The sequence below is a fragment of the Nannobrachium achirus genome (assembly GCF_963921795.1).
Source record: "Nannobrachium achirus genome assembly, chromosome: 4".
NCBI classification, from domain to species: domain Eukaryota; kingdom Metazoa; phylum Chordata; class Actinopteri; order Myctophiformes; family Myctophidae; genus Nannobrachium; species Nannobrachium achirus.
Window position 1 is genome coordinate 66,374,219 of NC_137813.1, and position 22,731 is coordinate 66,396,949.

Below are 22,731 nucleotides of genomic sequence, written 5' to 3' on the forward strand. Positions count from 1 at the left end.
GATTCTGAACAGAACTGGTATCTTTTTGCATTGGCCAGTTGTTGTGAGTCTGAGTTTGTCTATGAGGATGAGAATTGACAAAAGTAAAAAATATTGTCATTTAATATCTTTAGAAAATCATTCATTAGTGTGCAGTAAGTGTTAAATGGCTATATATTATGAATAGTACTGTAACAATGTATTAATCGCCTCTTGTCTTGATTATTTAAACATGATGTCATGGCCCGCTATGCTTAATAACAAGCTTGATAAGCCCAAAGCTTATTGATACCGGGATATCAAGTTTGTAGTAGGCCCTTGTTTCCAGCTCCTTCCCTACCAGTAAGTGGAAATGGTGTATGATTAACTTGTGGGGATATTTCTGCCCTTTCTTGGTAAATCACTTTTTTGCATTCTGATTATTTTGGGATTTAAGGACGCTACCTGTAGACCATCTGTGCAAGAATGAGGTAAAAACAACCAGCAATAGAAAATTACAAAGGATTGACTTGGAACTCCATCTTTCAGGGTAGGCGTATTTTTTGCCTATGTGGTGAGTCCCTTCATGGATCAATTTCATGACTTTTGCAGTAAAAGCAAAACTACTGACCATCCATTTCATGAAGAGGACAAGTAAAAGTTATGAAAAAACTTTGTCATAGTTTGTACTACCCCTTATAGAAGGATTACAGGGGAATTTTCCTTAGGAATGTCATTTCCGCCTATAGAAGGTCCTTATATAAAAGGCAGCAGATTCAAAACAGAACCATATTTTTGCATTCTGATTGTTCTGGGATGTAAGGACACTACCTGTAGACCTTCTGTGCAAGTATGAGGTGAAAACAACCTGCAGGTAGAAAATGACAAAGGTTTGACTTGGAACTCCATCTTTCAGGATAGGCGTTTTTTTGCTTATGTGGTGAGTCCCTTCATGGATCAATTTCATGACTTTTGCAGTAAAAGCAAAACTCGGGACAATCCATTTCATGAAAGGGACATCCTAAAGATATGAAAAAACTATGTCGCGTTTTGTTCTACCCCGGGTAGGGGTATGGTCAACTTCTGGCCTATTTTTTCCTCTACTATAATCTGTCGGTAGATAATGCCGGTCTTATATAAGGGTCATTTGTGTACGGTGTGATGTCATACTGATGTCAGCAGTGTGATGTCATACTGATGCGGAGATATGAGCAGGGCAAAGGTGTGACGTGTGACCGACGGACGGACGGACGGCCGGTGGAGGTTTTGATACTAAACTGCGACCTGACGGTCGCAATAAACCAGTAAGACTCCCTAATCGGGAGATAAGCGACCGTTGGTCGCTTATCTCCACAAATAGGCCAAAAGTTTGTTTTACCAATTATCAAGACATACGGGCAGTTGACAGTTTGCCATGGTTACTCATTGAAGTTGAATCTCCATATATGGAGATAACCTACGCATCACACTAAGTCTGACCTCACCAGCCCATATTTGGGCATGAGCAACTTATGTCTCCATATATGGAGATATGATGACATCACACAGTCCTCAGCCGATGATGTGGCGTGATGTCATACAATACACAAACGAGCCCTACAGTATAAAGGGGCAATTCTTGCCAGGAAAGAAGCATTTCTTCGACTCAGACCTTATCGCCAGGGTTGGCTTATAGCAGCTGTCGGTAGGACCATATATGGATTCTGTTAGTGTGGATCTCCTAACAGGGCATCATCTGGGATACAATCCCTTTTATGCCCATATATGGAGATCCCTAACATAATCCCTTTCATGCCCATATATGGAGATCCCTAACAGAATCCCTTTTATGCCCATATATGGAGATCCCTAACAGCATCCCTTTTATGCCCATATATGGAGATCACTAACAGCTAACAGAATCCCTTTTATGCCCATATATGGAGATCCCTAACAGAATCCCTTTTATGCCCATATATGGAGATACCTAACAGAATCCGTTTTATGCCCATATATGGAGATCCCTAACAGAATCCCTTTTATGCCCATATATGGAGATCCCTAACAGAATCCCTTTTATGCCCATATATGGAGATCCCTAACAGAATCCCTTGTATGCCCATATATGGAGATCCCTAACAGAATCCCTTTTATGCCCATATATGGAGATCCCTAACAGAATCCCTTTTATGCCCATATATTATGGAGAAATCCCTGCTCTGAGTATCTGACATCAGTGTGATGTCACCTGTTTATGCCCATATATGGAGATCCCTGCTCTGCGTATCTGGTTGCTATGGTAAACAGTTGGTTGCTAGGGTAAACAGTTGGTTGATAGGGTAAAACCATGGTTGCTAAGGTGGTTGCTAACGTACACTAACAGACCAGCAACAACAGACTGTTGCCACAGCAACGTACACAAAGGTTTGTGTACACATGTGGTGTGATGTCATACTGATGCGGAGATATGAGCAGGGCAAAGGTGTGACGTGTGACGTGTGACCGACGGACGGACGGACGGACGGACGGACGGACGGCCGGTGGAGGTTTTCATAGTAAACTGCTCCCTGACGGTCGCAACCAGTAAGACTCCCTAATCGGGAGATCTCCACAAATAGGCCAAAAGTTTGTTTTACCAATTATCAAGACATACGGGCAGTTGACAGTTTGCCATGGTTACTCATTGAAGTTGAATCTCCATATATGGAGATAACCTACGCATCACACTAAGTCTGACCTCACCAGCCCATATTTGGGCATGAGCAACTTATGTCTCCATATATGGAGATATGATGACATCACACAGTCCTCAGCCGATGATGTGGCGTGATGTCATACAATACACAAACGAGCCCTACAGTATAAAGGGGCAATTCTTGCCAGGAAAGAAGCATTTCTTCGACTCAGACCTTATCGCCAGGGTTGGCTCATAGCAGCTGTCGGTAGGACCATATATGGATTCTGTTAGTGTGGATCTCCTAACAGGGCATCATCTGGGATACAATCCCTTTTATGCCCATATATGGAGATCCCTAACAGAATCCCTTTCATGCCCATATATGGAGATCCCTAACAGAATCCCTTTTATGCCCATATACAGTATGGAGATCCCTAACAGCATCCCTTTTATGCCCATATATGGAGATCCCTAACAGAATCCCTTTTATGCCCATATATGGAGATCCCTAACAGAATCCCTTTTATGCCCATAAATGGAGATCCCTAACAGAATCCCTTTTATGCCCACATATGGATATCCCTAACAGAATCCCTTTTATGCCCATATATGGAGATCCCTAACAGAATCCCTTTTATGCCCATATATGGAGATCCCTAACAGAATCCCTTTTATGCCCATATATGGAGATCCCTAACAGAATCCCTTGTATGCCCATATATGGAGATCCCTAACAGAATCCCTTTTATGCCCATATATGGAGATCCCTAACAGAATCCCGTGAATGCCCATATATTATGGAGAAATCCTGCTCTGAGTATCTGACATCAGTGTGATGTCACCTGTTTATGCCCATATATGGAGATCCCTGCTCTGCGTATCTGGTTGCTATGGTAAACAGTTGGTTGCTAGGGTAAAAAAACATGGTTGCTATGGTAAACAGTTGGTTGCTAGGGTAAACAGTTGGTTGCTAGGGTAAAACCATGGTTGCTAAGGTGGTTGCTAACGTACACTAACAGACCAGCAACAACAGACTGTTGCCACAGCAACGTACACAAAGGTTTGTGTACACATGTGGTGTGATGTCATACTGATGCGGAGATATGTGCAGGGCAAAGGTGTGACGTGTGACCGACGGACGGACGGACGGACGGCCGGTGGAGGTTTTCATAGTAAACTGCATCGTTCATCGTTTGACAGCACAATCATCAGTGTATTTTGGATTCATGTAAATTTGTGTTATCAGATAAGTAACCTTGAACCATCAATACTTAATAAACTTGACCTTTCACTCTGTACTTAGTGTGCTCTTTTTTTCCCCCTCTACACCAAACCCCTTTTTCCGAAAATAGCCGATCTAGATCTGCTATTTTTGGCTAAAGTTCTCAGAATATGGACGTTAGGGTTCAAGTGGTTAATATAAAAAATGAGTAAAAAAAGTTTCTATCACACAAAGATTTTAAGGACCCCCTGTAGTAACTCTGAGGACCCCCTAGGGGTCCCGGACCCCCTGTTGAAGACCCCCTGCTCTATGCATTTTGTGTGAACAAGCTCCATGGTGCCACCTGCTGGTCAAACATTCAATCCTCTGAACGTTCCAGGGAAATATGGAAATCCCATTGAAAGATCTTTGCCTACAGTCTTAAAACTAGAGACAGATGGTAATGTCTTTTACAGAGGACTCAAGTTATGGTTGAAATCAAATCAACTGTGCTCACATGAATAGTTTCTGTTCCTTACCTGCTTTGTGAATTGATTATGGCTACTTATGATTTTGTATCATCTGCCCATGAAAGATTGCGGTGCATCTTGGGAATGGGCTTATCGAAAAAGACATATTTAGCCACTTTCACGCATTCCCCCAACCAATGAAATCAATGACATTAAAATCGCTAAAACGATAGAAAGCAGTAAATGAAAACATTTTAAGACTCATATTTTCTTTGCTCTTAATTACAATCTAAAATTTGAACCCTTGTTGTAAAAAAACAAAGTTGTCCTTAACAGTACATCCACCTACAAGCAGGGGTGAGATGCCATGGGCTCGCGTGGGTTCGGCGAGCTCACACTTATTTTGCTGCACGCACGCGTGCCTCATATGCACACACTAAACACACACTTAACAATAAAAACAGTGTGCGCGCATGACGTCATGAATTTAGAGGACCCACACTTCTAAAATCCATATTACACCACTGCCTACAAGGTAACCAAAAAAAAAAAAAAAAGGAGTAACAGACCATTTAGACCAGTGGTCCTCAAAGTGGGGTCCAGGGAGGGACTCTCTGGGTGCCTTTTGGGAGGTCTAAATTTACCCATATACCGGTACAAGTATGTACTTTGACAGTATAGAAATGAACGGGTCCATTTGGTTTCATTTGTATACTGTCAGAGTTAAGGTGTGACCTTGACATTTTAAAGTTGGAGAACTACTGATCTAGACCAAAATGCAGGTTAAAATTGAATTCTGCAATGAATGTATTCATTTCAACCAGGCTCCCTCCATTGTATCACAATACATACAATATCTCGCCGTCAATCAATGTGTCCGCGTCTTCCTAATCCTATTGGTCTGAATGTCGGTCAGTGACGAAAATGTTATTCATTGGAACTGTGTCACTATGAGGACATCTACTGACCACACGCACACACACCACAATCCACAACTTATTATACAACATATACAACTATACAAAACATGTATTATATCAGTAGCCTACTTTGTGCAGTTTCCAAATACTGTAAAGTTCTATACTATACCTACTGTATATTATAACTTGGATTCATGTTAAAGCCACATTTTTCTTTTTCTGAATAAAATAAAATTTAGTCCAATCTGTATGGTAGAGTATGTTAACACTTTGACCGCCACGGAGGTCATATGACGTCACGCTTTTACCCCCCCCCCCCCCCCGCGCTGCCACCGGCGTCAGTTGACGCCGGAATGTCTTTTTTTTAATTAACACAAGATTAGGAGCATATGTATCACTGACGCTTGGATTCAGCCGTCCTGGGCCCTGGAATGACTAAAATCACCATGGTTACCATTGTGTGGCCAATCAGCTTGTGTTACCTTGTGTTACCATGGTGATCTGGTACATGACCGTCCTCCCCAGGCCTGGGATTGCTGGATGGACGGCAACTTTGGCAAGAAGCAGCAGCCATGTGTTTGGGGGGGGGGGTTTAGTTTAGTGCTTTACTATACTACTGAGGACTACTTCTACAGCCGTGATCTGAAAAGTTTTACTGGATCGTCATGGTTCATCGACCAGGCCACCAGGGACCACCGAGCCGCGGCGTCGCAGCGAAAAGAAGCAGCAGCCATATGTGTTTGGGGGGGGGGGGTTTAGTTTAGTGCTTTACTATACTACTGAGGACTACTTCTACAGCCGTTACATGTGATCTGAAAAGTTTTACTGGATCGTCATGGTTCATCGACCAGGCCACCAGGGACCGACGGACGGACGGACGGACGGACGGACGGCCGGTGGAGGTTTTCATAGTAAACTGCTCCCTGACGGTCGCAACCAGTAAGACTCCCTAATCGGGAGATCTCCACAAATAGGCCAAAAGTTTGTTTTACCAATTATCAAGACATACGGGCAGTTGACAGTTTGCCATGGTTACTCATTGAAGTTGAATCTCCATATATGGAGATAACCTACGCATCACACTAAGTCTGACCTCACCAGCCCATATTTGGGCATGAGCAACTTATGTCTCCATATATGGAGATATGATGACATCACACAGTCCTCAGCCGATGATGTGGCGTGATGTCATACAATACACAAACGAGCCCTACAGTATAAAGGGGCAATTCTTGCCAGGAAAGAAGCATTTCTTCGACTCAGACCTTATCGCCAGGGTTGGCTCATAGCAGCTGTCGGTAGGACCATATATGGATTCTGTTAGTGTGGATCTCCTAACAGGGCATCATCTGGGATACAATCCCTTTTATGCCCATATATGGAGATCCCTAACAGAATCCCTTTCATGCCCATATATGGAGATCCCTAACAGAATCCCTTTTATGCCCATATACAGTATGGAGATCCCTAACAGCATCCCTTTTATGCCCATATATGGAGATCCCTAACAGAATCCCTTTTATGCCCATATATGGAGATCCCTAACAGAATCCCTTTTATGCCCATAAATGGAGATCCCTAACAGAATCCCTTTTATGCCCACATATGGATATCCCTAACAGAATCCCTTTTATGCCCATATATGGAGATCCCTAACAGAATCCCTTTTATGCCCATATATGGAGATCCCTAACAGAATCCCTTTTATGCCCATATATGGAGATCCCTAACAGAATCCCTTGTATGCCCATATATGGAGATCCCTAACAGAATCCCTTTTATGCCCATATATGGAGATCCCTAACAGAATCCCGTGAATGCCCATATATTATGGAGAAATCCTGCTCTGAGTATCTGACATCAGTGTGATGTCACCTGTTTATGCCCATATATGGAGATCCCTGCTCTGCGTATCTGGTTGCTATGGTAAACAGTTGGTTGCTAGGGTAAAAAAACATGGTTGCTATGGTAAACAGTTGGTTGCTAGGGTAAACAGTTGGTTGCTAGGGTAAAACCATGGTTGCTAAGGTGGTTGCTAACGTACACTAACAGACCAGCAACAACAGACTGTTGCCACAGCAACGTACACAAAGGTTTGTGTACACATGTGGTGTGATGTCATACTGATGCGGAGATATGTGCAGGGCAAAGGTGTGACGTGTGACCGACGGACGGACGGACGGACGGCCGGTGGAGGTTTTCATAGTAAACTGCATCGTTCATCGTTTGACAGCACAATCATCAGTGTATTTTGGATTCATGTAAATTTGTGTTATCAGATAAGTAACCTTGAACCATCAATACTTAATAAACTTGACCTTTCACTCTGTACTTAGTGTGCTCTTTTTTTCCCCCTCTACACCAAACCCCTTTTTCCGAAAATAGCCGATCTAGATCTGCTATTTTTGGCTAAAGTTCTCAGAATATGGACGTTAGGGTTCAAGTGGTTAATATAAAAAATGAGTAAAAAAAGTTTCTATCACACAAAGATTTTAAGGACCCCCTGTAGTAACTCTGAGGACCCCCTAGGGGTCCCGGACCCCCTGTTGAAGACCCCCTGCTCTATGCATTTTGTGTGAACAAGCTCCATGGTGCCACCTGCTGGTCAAACATTCAATCCTCTGAACGTTCCAGGGAAATATGGAAATCCCATTGAAAGATCTTTGCCTACAGTCTTAAAACTAGAGACAGATGGTAATGTCTTTTACAGAGGACTCAAGTTATGGTTGAAATCAAATCAACTGTGCTCACATGAATAGTTTCTGTTCCTTACCTGCTTTGTGAATTGATTATGGCTACTTATGATTTTGTATCATCTGCCCATGAAAGATTGCGGTGCATCTTGGGAATGGGCTTATCGAAAAAGACATATTTAGCCACTTTCACGCATTCCCCCAACCAATGAAATCAATGACATTAAAATCGCTAAAACGATAGAAAGCAGTAAATGAAAACATTTTAAGACTCATATTTTCTTTGCTCTTAATTACAATCTAAAATTTGAACCCTTGTTGTAAAAAAACAAAGTTGTCCTTAACAGTACATCCACCTACAAGCAGGGGTGAGATGCCATGGGCTCGCGTGGGTTCGGCGAGCTCACACTTATTTTGCTGCACGCACGCGTGCCTCATATGCACACACTAAACACACACTTAACAATAAAAACAGTGTGCGCGCATGACGTCATGAATTTAGAGGACCCACACTTCTAAAATCCATATTACACCACTGCCTACAAGGTAACCAAAAAAAAAAAAAAAAGGAGTAACAGACCATTTAGACCAGTGGTCCTCAAAGTGGGGTCCAGGGAGGGACTCTCTGGGTGCCTTTTGGGAGGTCTAAATTTACCCATATACCGGTACAAGTATGTACTTTGACAGTATAGAAATGAACGGGTCCATTTGGTTTCATTTGTATACTGTCAGAGTTAAGGTGTGACCTTGACATTTTAAAGTTGGAGAACTACTGATCTAGACCAAAATGCAGGTTAAAATTGAATTCTGCAATGAATGTCTGTATTCATTTCAACCAGGCTCCCTCCATTGTATCACAATACATACAATATCTCGCCGTCAATCAATGTGTCCGCGTCTTCCTAATCCTATTGGTCTGAATGTCGGTCAGTGACGAAAATGTTATTCATTGGAACTGTGTCACTATGAGGACATCTACTGACCACACGCACACACACCACAATCCACAACTTATTATACAACATATACAACTATACAAAACATGTATTATATCAGTAGCCTACTTTGTGCAGTTTCCAAATACTGTAAAGTTCTATACTATACCTACTGTATATTATAACTTGGATTCATGTTAAAGCCACATTTTTCTTTTTCTGAATAAAATAAAATTTAGTCCAATCTGTATGGTAGAGTATGTTAATACAATATAACAATCTGTATGGTAGGGTATGTTAATACAATATAACAATCTGTATGGTAGAGTATGTTAAAACAATCTGTATGGTAGAGTATGTTAAAACAATCTGTATGGTAGAGTATGTTAATACAATATAATAATTGGGGAGGTTGTATTTAGTCTTCCTGCTCTTCTATTGAGACATTTAGATGATGTCAAAGGTCAACCTAGACCAGGGGTTTTCAAAGTGGGTGACGGGGCACCCTGGGGTGCCGTGACGGCAGTCCAGGGGTGCCTCAAAATGATTTGATGATATTAGTTGGAATTCATCAATATCACTTCACAATGTGAAGACCTGATTTGCACTGTACTTGATGAGTTATTTTCCCATCTACGGCCAACTCTTCATTAAAAATAGCAGATCTACAAGCTCACAACGCGTCACGTGACGCGTTGTGAGCTTGTAGATCTGCTATTTTTGGTGAACCTTCCCCCCAGAATAGGGATTCTGGGTTTCAAGTAGTCAGTTCTGATGGAAACGGATATTTCTCTGCAAAATAGCCTATACTGCATCTCACTATGATGTGCATATTTATGTCGCTTGATATGATGTAAGATTCAAAAAATTAACAGAGTTAAGCCCTTTGCACATTGGCGCGTTTATCCGCACGGATAAAACGGACAATTTCATTTTTTTAAAAGAAAACAATGATACGACCTCACCCCCCGGCTCCACCGGGCGCGTCGAGCGTCGCGTCAACGTCAACGCTGGGAACGCTCCCGTTTTAATCAATGAAGGGATGCTCCACTGCCTACGGCAACGTCAACGTCGGACGCTCCGGTGACGGTGTCCAAACTCGAAAATCGCCCCGGTTCAATTTTTTGACGGCATCCACAACGTCCAGTCATGTTTAAAATATGAATAAATGCATTGTATATTTAAATGTAGGCTACATACGTGCTTTTCTGCTGTTGGCTATCCATTCACGTCATTCACAAGGGTGACTAGATGTCCCAGAAATCCTAGCATATTTTTTTATGTAATTACAGCGATCTTCTTTGATAAAATTATACAACATAGGCTTTAATCATGACAAAACAAAGTGGTCCGTGGTGCATTGCTGCTCTCTGCTGTGAACATAGTGTGCTCTATACGTTCACATTCAGGTCACAAATAGTTTTATTCCTGTTCGAAAGTGATTTTCATGTAGTTTTGGAAATGGGCTATATTGGCCATAGAATGAATACACAGCCGCTGCGCTGCGGTGGAGCCGGTCGGACGTCAATGTGACGGCGTCAATGAAGCCGCCACGACGCAGAGCAACGCGACGCCGCCGGTGGAGCCCTGGGGTCATGCACACCGGATCCGAATTAGCCGTGCGACGAGTGGCTGCGGCCGTGCGTTTTTTTTCTCGATCGAACCCAGTTCGATTTGTGCGTCTTGTCGCATGCGGTAAAAAAACTCATCACTCCCTTTATGACTGCTTTTGGGATCCGCAGCACCGATTCCACACAGCATTGCACACCAAATCCAATGCGTTTTATTCATGCAACAAACGAAAAAGAACGCAACTGTCCTGTGTGCAAAGGGCTTAATTCAGGGGTGCCGTGGATGAGAAAGTTATTTCCCTGAGTCAAAAAAGTTTGAAAACCCCTCACCTAGACACAGGATCTGACACACAGTTTGACCTGATGCTCAAGATTCAATTTATCCCCTGATCAAGCAGGTCAGCTTACCATTGAACTCATGGTTCAATGGTAAAATGCTGAATGCAAGAAACCAGGTTCAAATCCGGGACAGCAGAGGAAAGTTCAATATTGCAGCTTTAATAATAATAATAATAATATGTATTTTCATACAGTTAAGCTTCACTGTTGGCTCTGTACTTGGTCTAGCTTTTTTTTCCCTCTACAGTTTAGAGGCTAGTTTCACTATTTTTGCGGACTTGTGTGTGTGTGTGTGTGTGTGTGTGTGTGTGTGTGTGTGTGTGTGCGTGCGTGCGTGCGTGCGTGCGTGCGTGCGTGCGTGCGTGCGTGCGTGCGTGCGTGCGTGCTGTGACGGTCCGCCCCTAACGCAACGCAATTCTCCCGTCACTTCATTCACAAAACGTTACTCCCATTCACAACTCCAGTCAGCCAATCGCCTCCCTTTCATCTCCGCAGCGCTACAACGCGCGTCATCTTCAAATGAGGAAATCACTCACCGCTCTGGTGCTCTGTGTCTCGCAAACAACGACAGAAGCGGCGGCGTCCGTCTGTCAGTTCTGTATGTTCCTTCCCCGGTCCTTCCACACAGTGGAGATAATATATTCGTAGCGTCCGAGCCTTTAGCTGACCGCGAGTTAAAGTCCGCGTCGGCAGGGTTTTAAAGAGGAGCTACATTATCTGGATCGTCTGGAGGCTACGCTACAGGCTACTCTACACTACACAGACGTCGGCGGTAAACGGTGGAACAGGACCCGGCCATTCATTCCGGTGGATCCGCCAGTTAACAACGCCACGGCATCGAGGTATTGTACTGTACAGTGGAGACTGCTGAACGCTGAGGAGCGTCGGTCTTTTGAAGAGGCTGTGGCCGTCATTAGTATCACTCGGGAGCGCAAACAGGAGATCTGAGTGGGGGGAGTTTATTTTGCATCTTTATTTCTTTGTTGGTCCTTTGGGGAATTCTTTATTTTGGAAACAAACTGAGTTGAATGAAACAAAACTGAACTGCGTGAAAGCAAACTGAACTGAACTATTTTTTGTTTAATAAATCCTGCGAAAGGTGTTTTTTCTTGTTGAAACAAAGACTCTGAGTGTTGTCCTTTGAACTGCTTTATTATTATTGTGTTGGGTCTATGTTGTCATTATTGTTGTGCATACAAGGTCATTGGTACATTTTGGTGTGTGGTATTTTGTAAGAAATACATTTTATGGGTTCATGGTACTGATCGCATGTAATCCATGTGGAGGGTTGCTGTAAACTTTAAGTGTACACTACTACAGAAAAATTGTCGGATGAAAAGCCGACTGGCACCCCAAAACCTGAAAACTTAAAGGGCAATCCGCTACAGAAAAATGGCACCCCAGATTTAAAAGGAATTTCAAGCACACCAGTCTCTATTGTGGAGAGATAAAATAAACGGACATCACAACCCTGGAAAAAGGCAAAATCACACAACAAGGACCACAAAAAACGCATTAAAGGACAACAAAGTGGGGAAAAAACGCATTAAAGGACAACTGAAAGTGAAAAAAAAAAACGCATTAAAGGACAACTGAAAGTGGAAATAAGACACAGGACAACTGGACGCAAAACAAATTTATTTTCTTTCCCTGGCAAAAACAACCAACAAACCAACAAACAATCAAAAAACCTCTTTACCCTCATTTCAGTCATTTATATGAAACAAAATGGCGGATTTCATTGGACGCTTGCGGCGTTTGAGGACGTCTGTTACAGACACTGTACTACAGGTGCCTGCAGGCAGGCAAGTAGTTGTTCAAGAGAATTTGTCAAACCCCACACAACAGCCACTTCCTGTCGACGGTCAGGGGGTTGTACAGAGCGTTTCAGCTCCCTCGACACCACCACCATCGCCCCCGGTTGACAGGCAGGAAGTCATACAGGGTGGTTCATCTTCCCCGGCACCACCGGCGCCCTCTGTTGGTGACCAAAGTGTGGTACAAATTGAACCACCTTCTGCTGTACCAGTGGTATCCCCAGTGGTACACATTGAACCACCTCCTTCATCATCACTGGTGCCCCCTGTTGTACAGGTGGAATCACTTCCTATTGTGCAACCAGCGCCCCCTGCAGGCAGTCAGGAGGACATACTGGCTGGTTTATCAGCCTCTGGCCATACAGAGCCCCCTATGGAGGATCAGAGTTACAGGAGAGGTCTGGGTTATTCAATGCAAACAAACATGGATGACGTGGATCTCTGGGAGAACACAGAGACACTGGATGAGACAGGCTCACCGGACCACAATCTACTGATGCAAATAATGCATAGCGTGCAAACTCTGGAACGCTCAATGGTTAACCTGACCTTGAAAATGAGGGAGTTGCATTCTGAACAGCAATTTAATAAAAGGACAGGTTTGACTCAGACTCAAACACTGAGGGGCATCAAACAGGCCATTGAAAATAAGCCAGAGTGTGGTGGTCAAGTCATGAAGGACTTGTTGGACAAAAACATTGAGTACCTCAGGGTTCAGATAAAGGACACCTTAAAATGGAGAATGAATAAGCTACATATTGATGTCCTGAAGGACCTGCAGGAGGTTATGACCCCCATGGCTGTAACAATGACTCAGTTGCAGGATGAGACAATGGCATGCAGCCAGGAGTTAAAGTGTGTGGTGGAAGAGTTGACGTTGGTAAAACAAAATACCCTTCCCCTAAGCCCAACCCTTTCAACTACTGCAGTACAGACTGTCCAGATGGACCAGTCCCCCATGCTACCACCTATGGGACAGACACGCCCTCAACTACAATCCACCATGATCATTGGTGGTTTGCCGGATCAAATATCCTCACCAGTGGAGTCCTCGGAAGTAAGGGGACGGTTCATGGGGAAAAGTCCCATAAAGTTGCAGTTCCCATGCTTTGGGAGGATGGAGGATGGCAATGATCCTCTATTATATCTGGAACGATGCCAGGACTATCTCTGTCTGAACCCACTGTCAGAGGAGGAGATTCTAGCTGCTATGAGGAGTGTCCTACATGGAACGGCAAGGGACTGGTGGGACGTCATGAGACTAGAGACACAAACTTGGAAAGAATTTGAGACCAAGTTCCTTTTCGCCTTCCTGTCGGAAGACTACATGGATGAGCTGGAGGAAAGGATAAAGACTCAGGTACAAGGAGAGGAGGAAAGCATAAGAGATTTTGCTTATCGATATCGATCACTCTGTCACCGCTGGAAATCAGACATCACCGAAGCGAAGATAATACAACTCCTCCTGAAGAACATACACCCTCAGTTGGCTGGTCAGCTGAGGAGCAGCAGGGTGTCCACGGTTGATGAGCTGGTTAGGCTGGGACAGCAGCTGGAAAAGGATTGGGGGAAACAACAACAGCAGCAGAGGTACACTGCCACACCAAATCCATTCCAGACGGTTAGCCAGCCTCGTCAGGGGTCTCAGCAACTATCTTCCCAACCAGCAGCAGCAAAATCCAATCAGCAAGCAGCACCCAAGGCACCATTCTGTTGGCGGTGTAAGGGCACCCATCCACCCTACTCCTGTCCTCAATACAAACCTAAGGACAATAAATCTGCTAATTACAACCAGCAACAACATCAGCCAAGATCTACAGAGAACACTCCTACTTTGAGTGCTATGTCTCACCTGCAGCCAGGATTATCAACTTCTCCTTTCTCGTCTGCCAGGCCTTATCCACAACAGTTGTTTGTGACGTTGACCATCGGTCTGGAAAAAAGGAAAGCTATGATGGACTCAGGGTCGTCTTACACCCTTCTAAATGAAGAAATGTGGCGTGCTGTCAAGCCTCAAGATGCGACTCTGATTCCGTGGTCAGGGAATCCCCTCTACTTGGCAGATGGCGGAGGGAGATGGCCACTAGGATGGCAGGAGTTGGCACTCACCTTACAGGGTCAAACTTGCACCTTACCTGTGGTGGTGTTATCCTCAGAAGCCTTAGCTTGCCCTGTTGTCTTGGGTTTGGACTTCATGTGCATCATTGGCTTGCAGATGGACATGGGACAAAATCTGTACTGGTTCAATTCCAACAACGACAGTAAGTACTCCTTTGAGAGAGACATAAGCAATCCTGCTGGATGGAGTTGGAAAGCCGTACAACGATTTCTAGGGATGTCTGGGTGGTACCACCGTTTTGTACCGAACTTCTCTGAGGTTGCAGACCCATTGAACAACCTTAAACGGAAAGGAGTCAAATTCAGGTGGACCCCGGAATGCCAACGTTCCTTTGAAACCCTGAAGAAACACCTGGTTTCTCCACCCATCCTGGGACATCCCAACTTCAACCTGCCCTTTGTGGTGTATACGGATGCCAGTGATGTCGGTCTCGGGGCCGTGCTGGTCCAACAAACTGGCTTAGGCTCTGAAGAGGTGCTGGCTTATGGAAGCAGAAGCCTGAATAAGGCTGAAAGGAACTACTCTGCCACCGAAAAAGAGTGTCTGGCTGTTGTATGGGCATTGGAGAAATGGCGGTACTATCTGGAATGTCGAGCCTTCACTGTAGTGACCGATCACTCCTCGTTGGTCTGGATGTTTAAAGCACAGAAGCCCAGTACACGCCTCACTCGATGGGTCCTTCGTCTTCAGGAATTCACCTTTAACGTTGAGTATCGTAAGGGAAAGTATAACACCGTTCCCGATGCTCTGTCCAGAGCACCCAGTGACACCTCTGGTGATGAGCCCACCGCATTTGCCACCATGATGTCTGTGAAGGGAGAACCTATCAAGGAACTTCCCATATCTGATGAGGAGATTTGGAAAGCTCAACAAGAGGACCCGGAGATACAGAAGATCTACGAGTCAATCATGGGGGAGGGGGAGCTCACTGTGACTGAATCCATCAAGTTCACCATCCTGGAGGATAAAGTCTACCGTGTTGTGCAGCTTCCCCATAAAACCCTCTATCAGGTCTACATACCTGTCTGTCTCCGGAAACCTCTCCTTCAGATGTTCCATGATGATACCATCTCGGGTCATTTGGGACGGTACAAGACTTACAAGAGGATGCATTCATTGTTGTACTGGCCAGGATTGAGTTTGGAGGTAAAAACCTATGTGCAGAACTGTGAGACCTGTCAAAAGTTCAAACCAGAAAGTCGCAAGGTAGCAGGGAAGCTACAGCAGACTGTGGTTGAGAGTCCATGGGAGATGATTGGAGTGGATTTCATGGGCCCGTTTCCGCGGAGTTCTAAAGGCAACGTGTACCTTGTAGTCTTCGTGGACTATTTCACACGCTGGGTGGAGCTATACCCACTGAGAAAAGCCACAGCGGAAACGGTGTCTAAAGTTCTCACTGAAGAAATCCTCACAAGGTGGGGAGTCCCTCGTTATATCATTTCGGACCAGGGATCGCAGTTCATCTCTGCAGTTTTCAAGGAAACCTGTGCCAAATGGAACCTGCGGCAGAAGATGACAACAGCATATCATCCCCAAACCAATCTCACGGAAAGGGTCAACAGGAACCTTAAACCCATGATTGCATCCTACGTCGATAACAACCATAAACAGTGGGACAAGCACCTTCCTAATTTCCGTTTTGCCCTGAATTCGTCCGTTCACGAAACCACCGGTGTCACTCCGGCTGAATTGAATCTGGGCAGGACCCTCAAAAGTCCTCTGGATGTGATGCTGCAACCCTGGAGTCCTTCCCCAGAGTGCCCGGCCTACAAGAATGTGACCGAACTGAAGGAGCTCCAGGTCTTTGTACAGGAAAATGTACAGAAAGGACGCATTCGTCAGAAACGAAACTACGACAAAAAACGTCGAGACCTGATGGTGAAAGACAACGACCGAATATGGCTAAGATCTCATCCGTACTCTAAGGCAGAGAAGTCATTCACTGCAAAGTTGGCACCCAAATGGCTGGGACCTTATAGAGTGATCTCTCAGGTGGGGCCAGTTAACGTTGACGTCGTCTTGGAGGACACGGGTGAGGATCGGAAAGTAGTCCATGTCTCCAGGCTTAAGCCTTGTTACCCCTCAGCACAGGAGTTGGAAAAGCTTGAACGCCAACGTGTGTTGGATATCTTCAATGAAGAGAGTGACGAGGAAGAGTTCCTGGGATTCTCCAGCCCCTTGTCTGAGAGTGGTTAAGAAGAAGAAATAAAACAAAGACGTTTTCCTGCATACGTGCAGTTTTTCTAAGGGGGGGGGAGTGTGACGGTCCGCCCCTAACGCAACGCAATTCTCCCGTCACTTCATTCACAAAACGTTACTCCCATTCACAACTCCAGTCAGCCAATCGCCTCCCTTTCATCTCCGCAGCGCTACAACGCGCGTCATCTTCAAATGAGGAAATCACTCACCGCTCTGGTGCTCTGTGTCTCGCAAACAACGACAGAAGCGGCGGCGTCCGTCTGTCAGTTCTGTATGTTCCTTCCCCGGTCCTTCCACACAGTGGAGATAATATATTCGTAGCGTCCGAGCCTTTAGCTGACCGCGAGTTAAAGTCCGCGTCGGCAGGGTTTTAAAGAGGAGCTACATTATCTGGATCGTCTGGAGGCTACGCTACAGGCTACTCTACACTACACAGACGTCGGCGGTAAACGGTGGAACAGGACCCGGCCATTCATTCCGGTGGATCCGCCAGTTAACAACGCCACGGCATCGAGGTATTGTACTGTACAGTGGAGACTGCTGAACGCTGAGGAGCGTCGGTCTTTTGAAGAGGCTGTGGCCGTCATTAGTATCACTCGGGAGCGCAAACAGGAGATCTGAGTGGGGGGAGTTTATTTTGCATCTTTATTTCTTTGTTGGTCCTTTGGGGAATTCTTTATTTTGGAAACAAACTGAGTTGAATGAAACAAAACTGAACTGCGTGAAAGCAAACTGAACTGAACTATTTTTTGTTTAATAAATCCTGCGAAAGGTGTTTTTTCTTGTTGAAACAAAGACTCTGAGTGTTGTCCTTTGAACTGCTTTATTATTATTGTGTTGGGTCTATGTTGTCATTATTGTTGTGCATACAAGGTCATTGGTACATTTTGGTGTGTGGTATTTTGTAAGAAATACATTTTATGGGTTCATGGTACTGATCGCATGTAATCCATGTGGAGGGTTGCTGTAAACTTTAAGTGTACACTACTACAGAAAAATTGTCGGATGAAAAGCCGACTGGCACCCCAAAACCTGAAAACTTAAAGGGCAATCCGCTACAGTGCGTGCGTGCGTGCGTGCGTGCGTGCTCGTGCGTGAGTGTGTGTGTGTGTGAGAGAGAGAGAGAGAGAGAGAGAGAGAGAGAGAGAGAGAGAGAGAGAGAGAGTTGCAACAGCTCTGTGCTGTGTCAAAGCTCCTCCCCTCTCTGACTCAGAGGAGTCAGGAAACAGAAACTTACAGCACACTCTGCTCTGTCGACACAGACAGATACACACACAGAGACAGGGATAAGATTCACGATCAGATCAAACGCACCCAGACCACTGGAACCTGCTGCTGACTGTCAGCTGAATGGACTTTAACAAGAACCACCATTCAAAGTGAAAGTAAACTTCAGGGAACATTCTAGAAGAGGGAGTGTTACCACCACTGACTGGCTGATTTCCTTTATTGAGCAGGGTGTTTGTTGCTTCATTCAGGGACAAAATGGCATCCAATGCATCTCGCCCAGAAGTGGATTATTGCTGTCCTGTGTGTTGTGACATCTTTAAAGATCCTGTTCTTCTGTCCTGCAGCCACAGCTTCTGTAAAGCCTGCCTGCAGGAATGGTGGAGAGAGAAGGTAATAAAAGAATGTCCAGTTTGTAAGGAGAGACATTCAGTGGATCCACCCAGAAACCTGGCTCTGAAGAACCTGTGTGAGGCCTTCATACGGGAGAGACATCAGAGAGAGGAAGTCCAGAAATTACTGAAGCCTTTACAAGAGAAACTGGAGGTCTTTAATAAAGTTAAAACAAACTGTGACCAAACAGCAGAACACATTAAGGTCCGGGCCCGGCACACAGAGATGCAGATGAAGGAACAGTATAAGAAGATGCATCAGTTTCTACAAGAGGAAGAGGAGACCAGGATCACTGCACTGAGGGAGGAAGAGCAGCAGAAGACTCAGATGGTGAAGGAGAAGATTGAGGGTCTGAACAGAGACATATCAACCCTTTCAGACACAATCAGAGCCATAGAGGAGGATCTGAGAGCTGAACACATCTCATTCCTGCAGAACTACAAGACCACAGTGGAAAGAGTCCAGTTCACACTGCAGGACCCACAGCCGGTCTCAGGAGCACTGATAGACGAGACCAAACACCTGAAGAACCTGACCTTCAGAGTCTGGGACAAGATGAAGGACATTGTCTCCTACACTCCTGTCATTCTGGACCCCAACACTGCCTATCCAGACCTCATCCTGTCTGATGATCTGACCAGTGTGAGACGTGGAGATGAACAGCAGCTTCCTGACAACCCAGAGAGGTTTGACCACTGGCACAGTGTCCTGGGTTCTGAGGGCTTTAACTCTGGGACTCACAGCTGGGATGTTGAGGTTGGAGACAGTACATGGTGGGGACTGGGTGTGTTAGCAGAGTCTTATCAGAGGAAGGGAAAGGGAGGGGGTCAATACTGGAGCGTATGTTTATCTAAAGGTAAATACACAGCATTCTCCTCACCAGGGTCACCCACTGTTCTCTCAGTGCAGCAGAACCCCAAGAAGATCAGAGTCCAGCTGGACTGGAACAAAGGAAAGCTGTCCTTCTCTGATCCTGATACTAACACACACATACACACCATCACACACACTTTCACTGAAACACTCTTTCCATTCATTAACACTGATCAAACTGTACCTCTGAAGATGTTACCATGGAAGATCAGTGTAACTCTGGAACCATGTTAGACATGATGATGATGATGTATTAATCCTATTAGTAATAGTACTAGTGTCAACAATAAATGGTAATTAATATTAGGGGAATTATAGAAATGTAATTATCTCAGTATTAAACATCGAGATGCTTTACTATAAAATGTATCAGACTATTATAATACTTTTACTCTTGCACTTAACTGTACTGTACTATTTTTACCCTATATCCTAATATAGAATCATCACGTTGGAACAATGTCTTTATGACATTATAAAGAATGACATGTTATACTATGATGGCTAGCAGAGGTCAGCATGTTAAATATTACATTAGTTTCATGAAACCAGAACGGCTGAGGTAGACTATGAACCCTGCTGTCACTTGAATCACTGTTAATAAAATTATAACACCATAATAAAATATTAAAACTGTTTACTTGGAGGTATTGTGGTTCTAATTTCTGTCATGTTGCTCACGTGTGTGTGTGTGTGTGTGTGTGTGTGTGTGTGTGTGTGTGTGTGTGTGTGTGTGTGTGTGTGTGTGTGTGTGTGTGTGTGTGTGTGTGTGTGTGTGTGTGGTTCAGACCCAAAAGAGAAATTAGGCATTTGACCAGGCCCAAACTAGTGAAAATAGCTGATGTGCAAGCTCACAGTGAGCTTGTAGATCAGCTATTTTCACTACTTCTTAAACATACTTTTCCTAATGTATAGAATTTATTTTATTTTCTTTTTTCTTTTAGATTTTGCTTTTATTTATGAATGAAATCAATTAAATATTGCTTTTTGGGGGGGAATGTTTTTTGGAAAACGTTTTGAAACAAATAATTAAAAACAAATAGTAGGGAATAAAATACAATAAAAAGAACCATAACAATTTGATAGAGCAGTGATAGCTGAGTGGTTAGTGTCCACACCTAGGACTCCGGAGGCCCCAGAGGCCGCAGGTACGATTCCCCGCTCCAGCTATCACTGCTCCCCTTCCCCCTTGTGCTCCTTGTGGGCATCACTGGGTTGAGTTCAGCTGGGTTAAAGCTGATAAAAAAAAAAAAAAGCAGCTGGGTTGGGCTGCGATATCTGAATTTCCCCCCGCGGGATAATATAGGTAACTATTATTATTAATTTGTCCTCGACCTACAAATCCCGACCCAGTGTTTCGACGTAACATTTGTTCGACGTTCCATTTGTTCCTAGTGATTGTTAGCCACTATGCCTAAACCTAACCCAAACCCTAACCTCAGTAAAACTATGCCTAAACCTAACCCAAACCCTAACCTCAGTAAAACTATGCCTAAACCTAACCCAAACCCTTAGTCGAAATAATGACACATACTAGAAATATGTTGCGAGATTTCACTATGTTAAGGAACCAGTGACATAGACTGTAAGGGATGGTGAACCACTGTAATCTGACCACTCACCTCTTCAGACTCCACCTTAGACCAAGCCTTGAAATATGCAAATAGGTTAAAATGACATTTAGATAGCATGTTATTCAGACCATAGGTTCATTATTTACCTATAGCATCCTATAGTTCAATTTCAAATGTTTATGAACGGTGCAAACCGCTCCTACATTGTCTGTTTGTCCCATGTCTGTTTGTACGTACGTCCCGGCCAAGCTTCAAGGGACGCTAAATTAAACTAAAAAGTAGGGGTGGGCGATATGGAAAAATACAATATCACAATATTTCCAAGCTGTATCACGATACACATGCAATCTTGCAAAACACATTTGACGGTCGCTTATCTCCCGATTAGGGAGTCTTACTGCTTTATGAAACCTTTCTAGAAAAATGTTAATTCATGAGTTTAGTTCTCTTGCAATGTTGCCTGCGCCAAAGTGTTCAAAAATATCATATCAAATATAAGTGTATTCATAATTAAATAATACTGCATTCATGTCTTCATCTGTATTCATCGTTAAATATAAAATTCAAACAAACGCAAAGGGAGAAGTAGCCGATCAGAACACTTTGCTTTGCCCAGTGGATGCGAAATTTAGATTTAAAAAACTCACTCATTGATTCCCTCGTACAACAAAATGTGTTTTACTTAAAAAAAATGCTTCTCAGGTCAAATATCGATGTACGATTAAAATTTGATTAATTGCGATTAATTAATCACAGAGCCTGTAATTAATTAATTCAAAATTTTAATCGCATCCCAGCCCTAGTTTAAACTGATGCTAGGATCACAGGTAAACCAATAGCCTAAACTAGCATCAGTCTCTCTTAAGTTGATCTCAACTAAATAGCACCACTCAATTCACCCTGGGTGTGATTTTTCTTTTTTAATAATACATTGTTTAGAGCTAGACTAATGCTAGGTTGGTTTGCCATGTGCTCCTAGTTTACTGAGGCACTACACTGTCTCTATGCCAGGTGTCTTCGAGGCGTTGTGAGCTTGTAGATCTGCTATTTTTGGCTAAAGCTCTCAGAGGGTTAGGGTTCAAGTGGTTAATATAAAAAAAGAGGAAAAAGGTTTCTATCACACAAAGATTTTAAGGACCCTCTGTAGTAACTCTGAGGACCCCCTAGGGGTCCCGGACCCCCTATTGAAGACCCCTGCTCTATGCATTTGATACATGTGTGAACAAGCTCCATGGTGCCACCTGCTGGTCAAACATTCAATCCTCTGAACGTTCCTCGGAAATATCATGGAATTCCCATTGAAAGATATGCCGCTAACAGAGTAGACACACTACGCTGCACGCAATAAAAACAAGCAAGCATATGTCATTCGTGATTTTTTTTCATTCAAGTATAAAAATTGTACACAGGTAATTAATTCCCTTGATATCCTAGTGATACTGTAGATTGCGTGTGAGCCAGTCGCAAACACAATCTAAGCCATTCTAAATGCTACGTATTCCCACAATAGATTAGCTACACAGAGTGTGATTCATCAACTGCATAATTAACAGAAACAAAATAAAATAGAAATAAAATACATACAATTTAAGGACTGTCATTGTGTCCCGAATTGTTACTGGAAGTAGCAATAAAGAAACTGCAAACCCGGCCTAAGAATGCATATCCTTGAAATAAAAAATAAAAAAAAGGAAACGGCTTGAGAATCACTGGCCATTAGGGTTGGAAACCGCTAGACGTACCGACGATTCAATTCGATTCCGATTCAGAGGGCTACGATTTTATT

General features: G+C 43.9%; 1 protein-coding gene across 1 annotated transcript; it reads left to right on the forward strand.

Annotated features, from left to right (window-relative positions):
• Window positions 1-18,363: 18,363 nt before the first annotated feature.
• Window positions 18,364-19,605, forward strand: LOC308283130 (nuclear factor 7, ovary-like; the record flags this gene model as incomplete). Its single annotated transcript, XM_080723511.1, has 2 exons — window positions 18,364-18,489; window positions 18,685-19,605. 2 exons carry the CDS (start codon window positions 18,364-18,366, stop codon window positions 19,603-19,605), a joined length of 1,047 nt encoding a protein of 348 aa, XP_080579637.1.
• Between the last annotated feature and the right edge of the window lie 3,126 nt (window positions 19,606-22,731).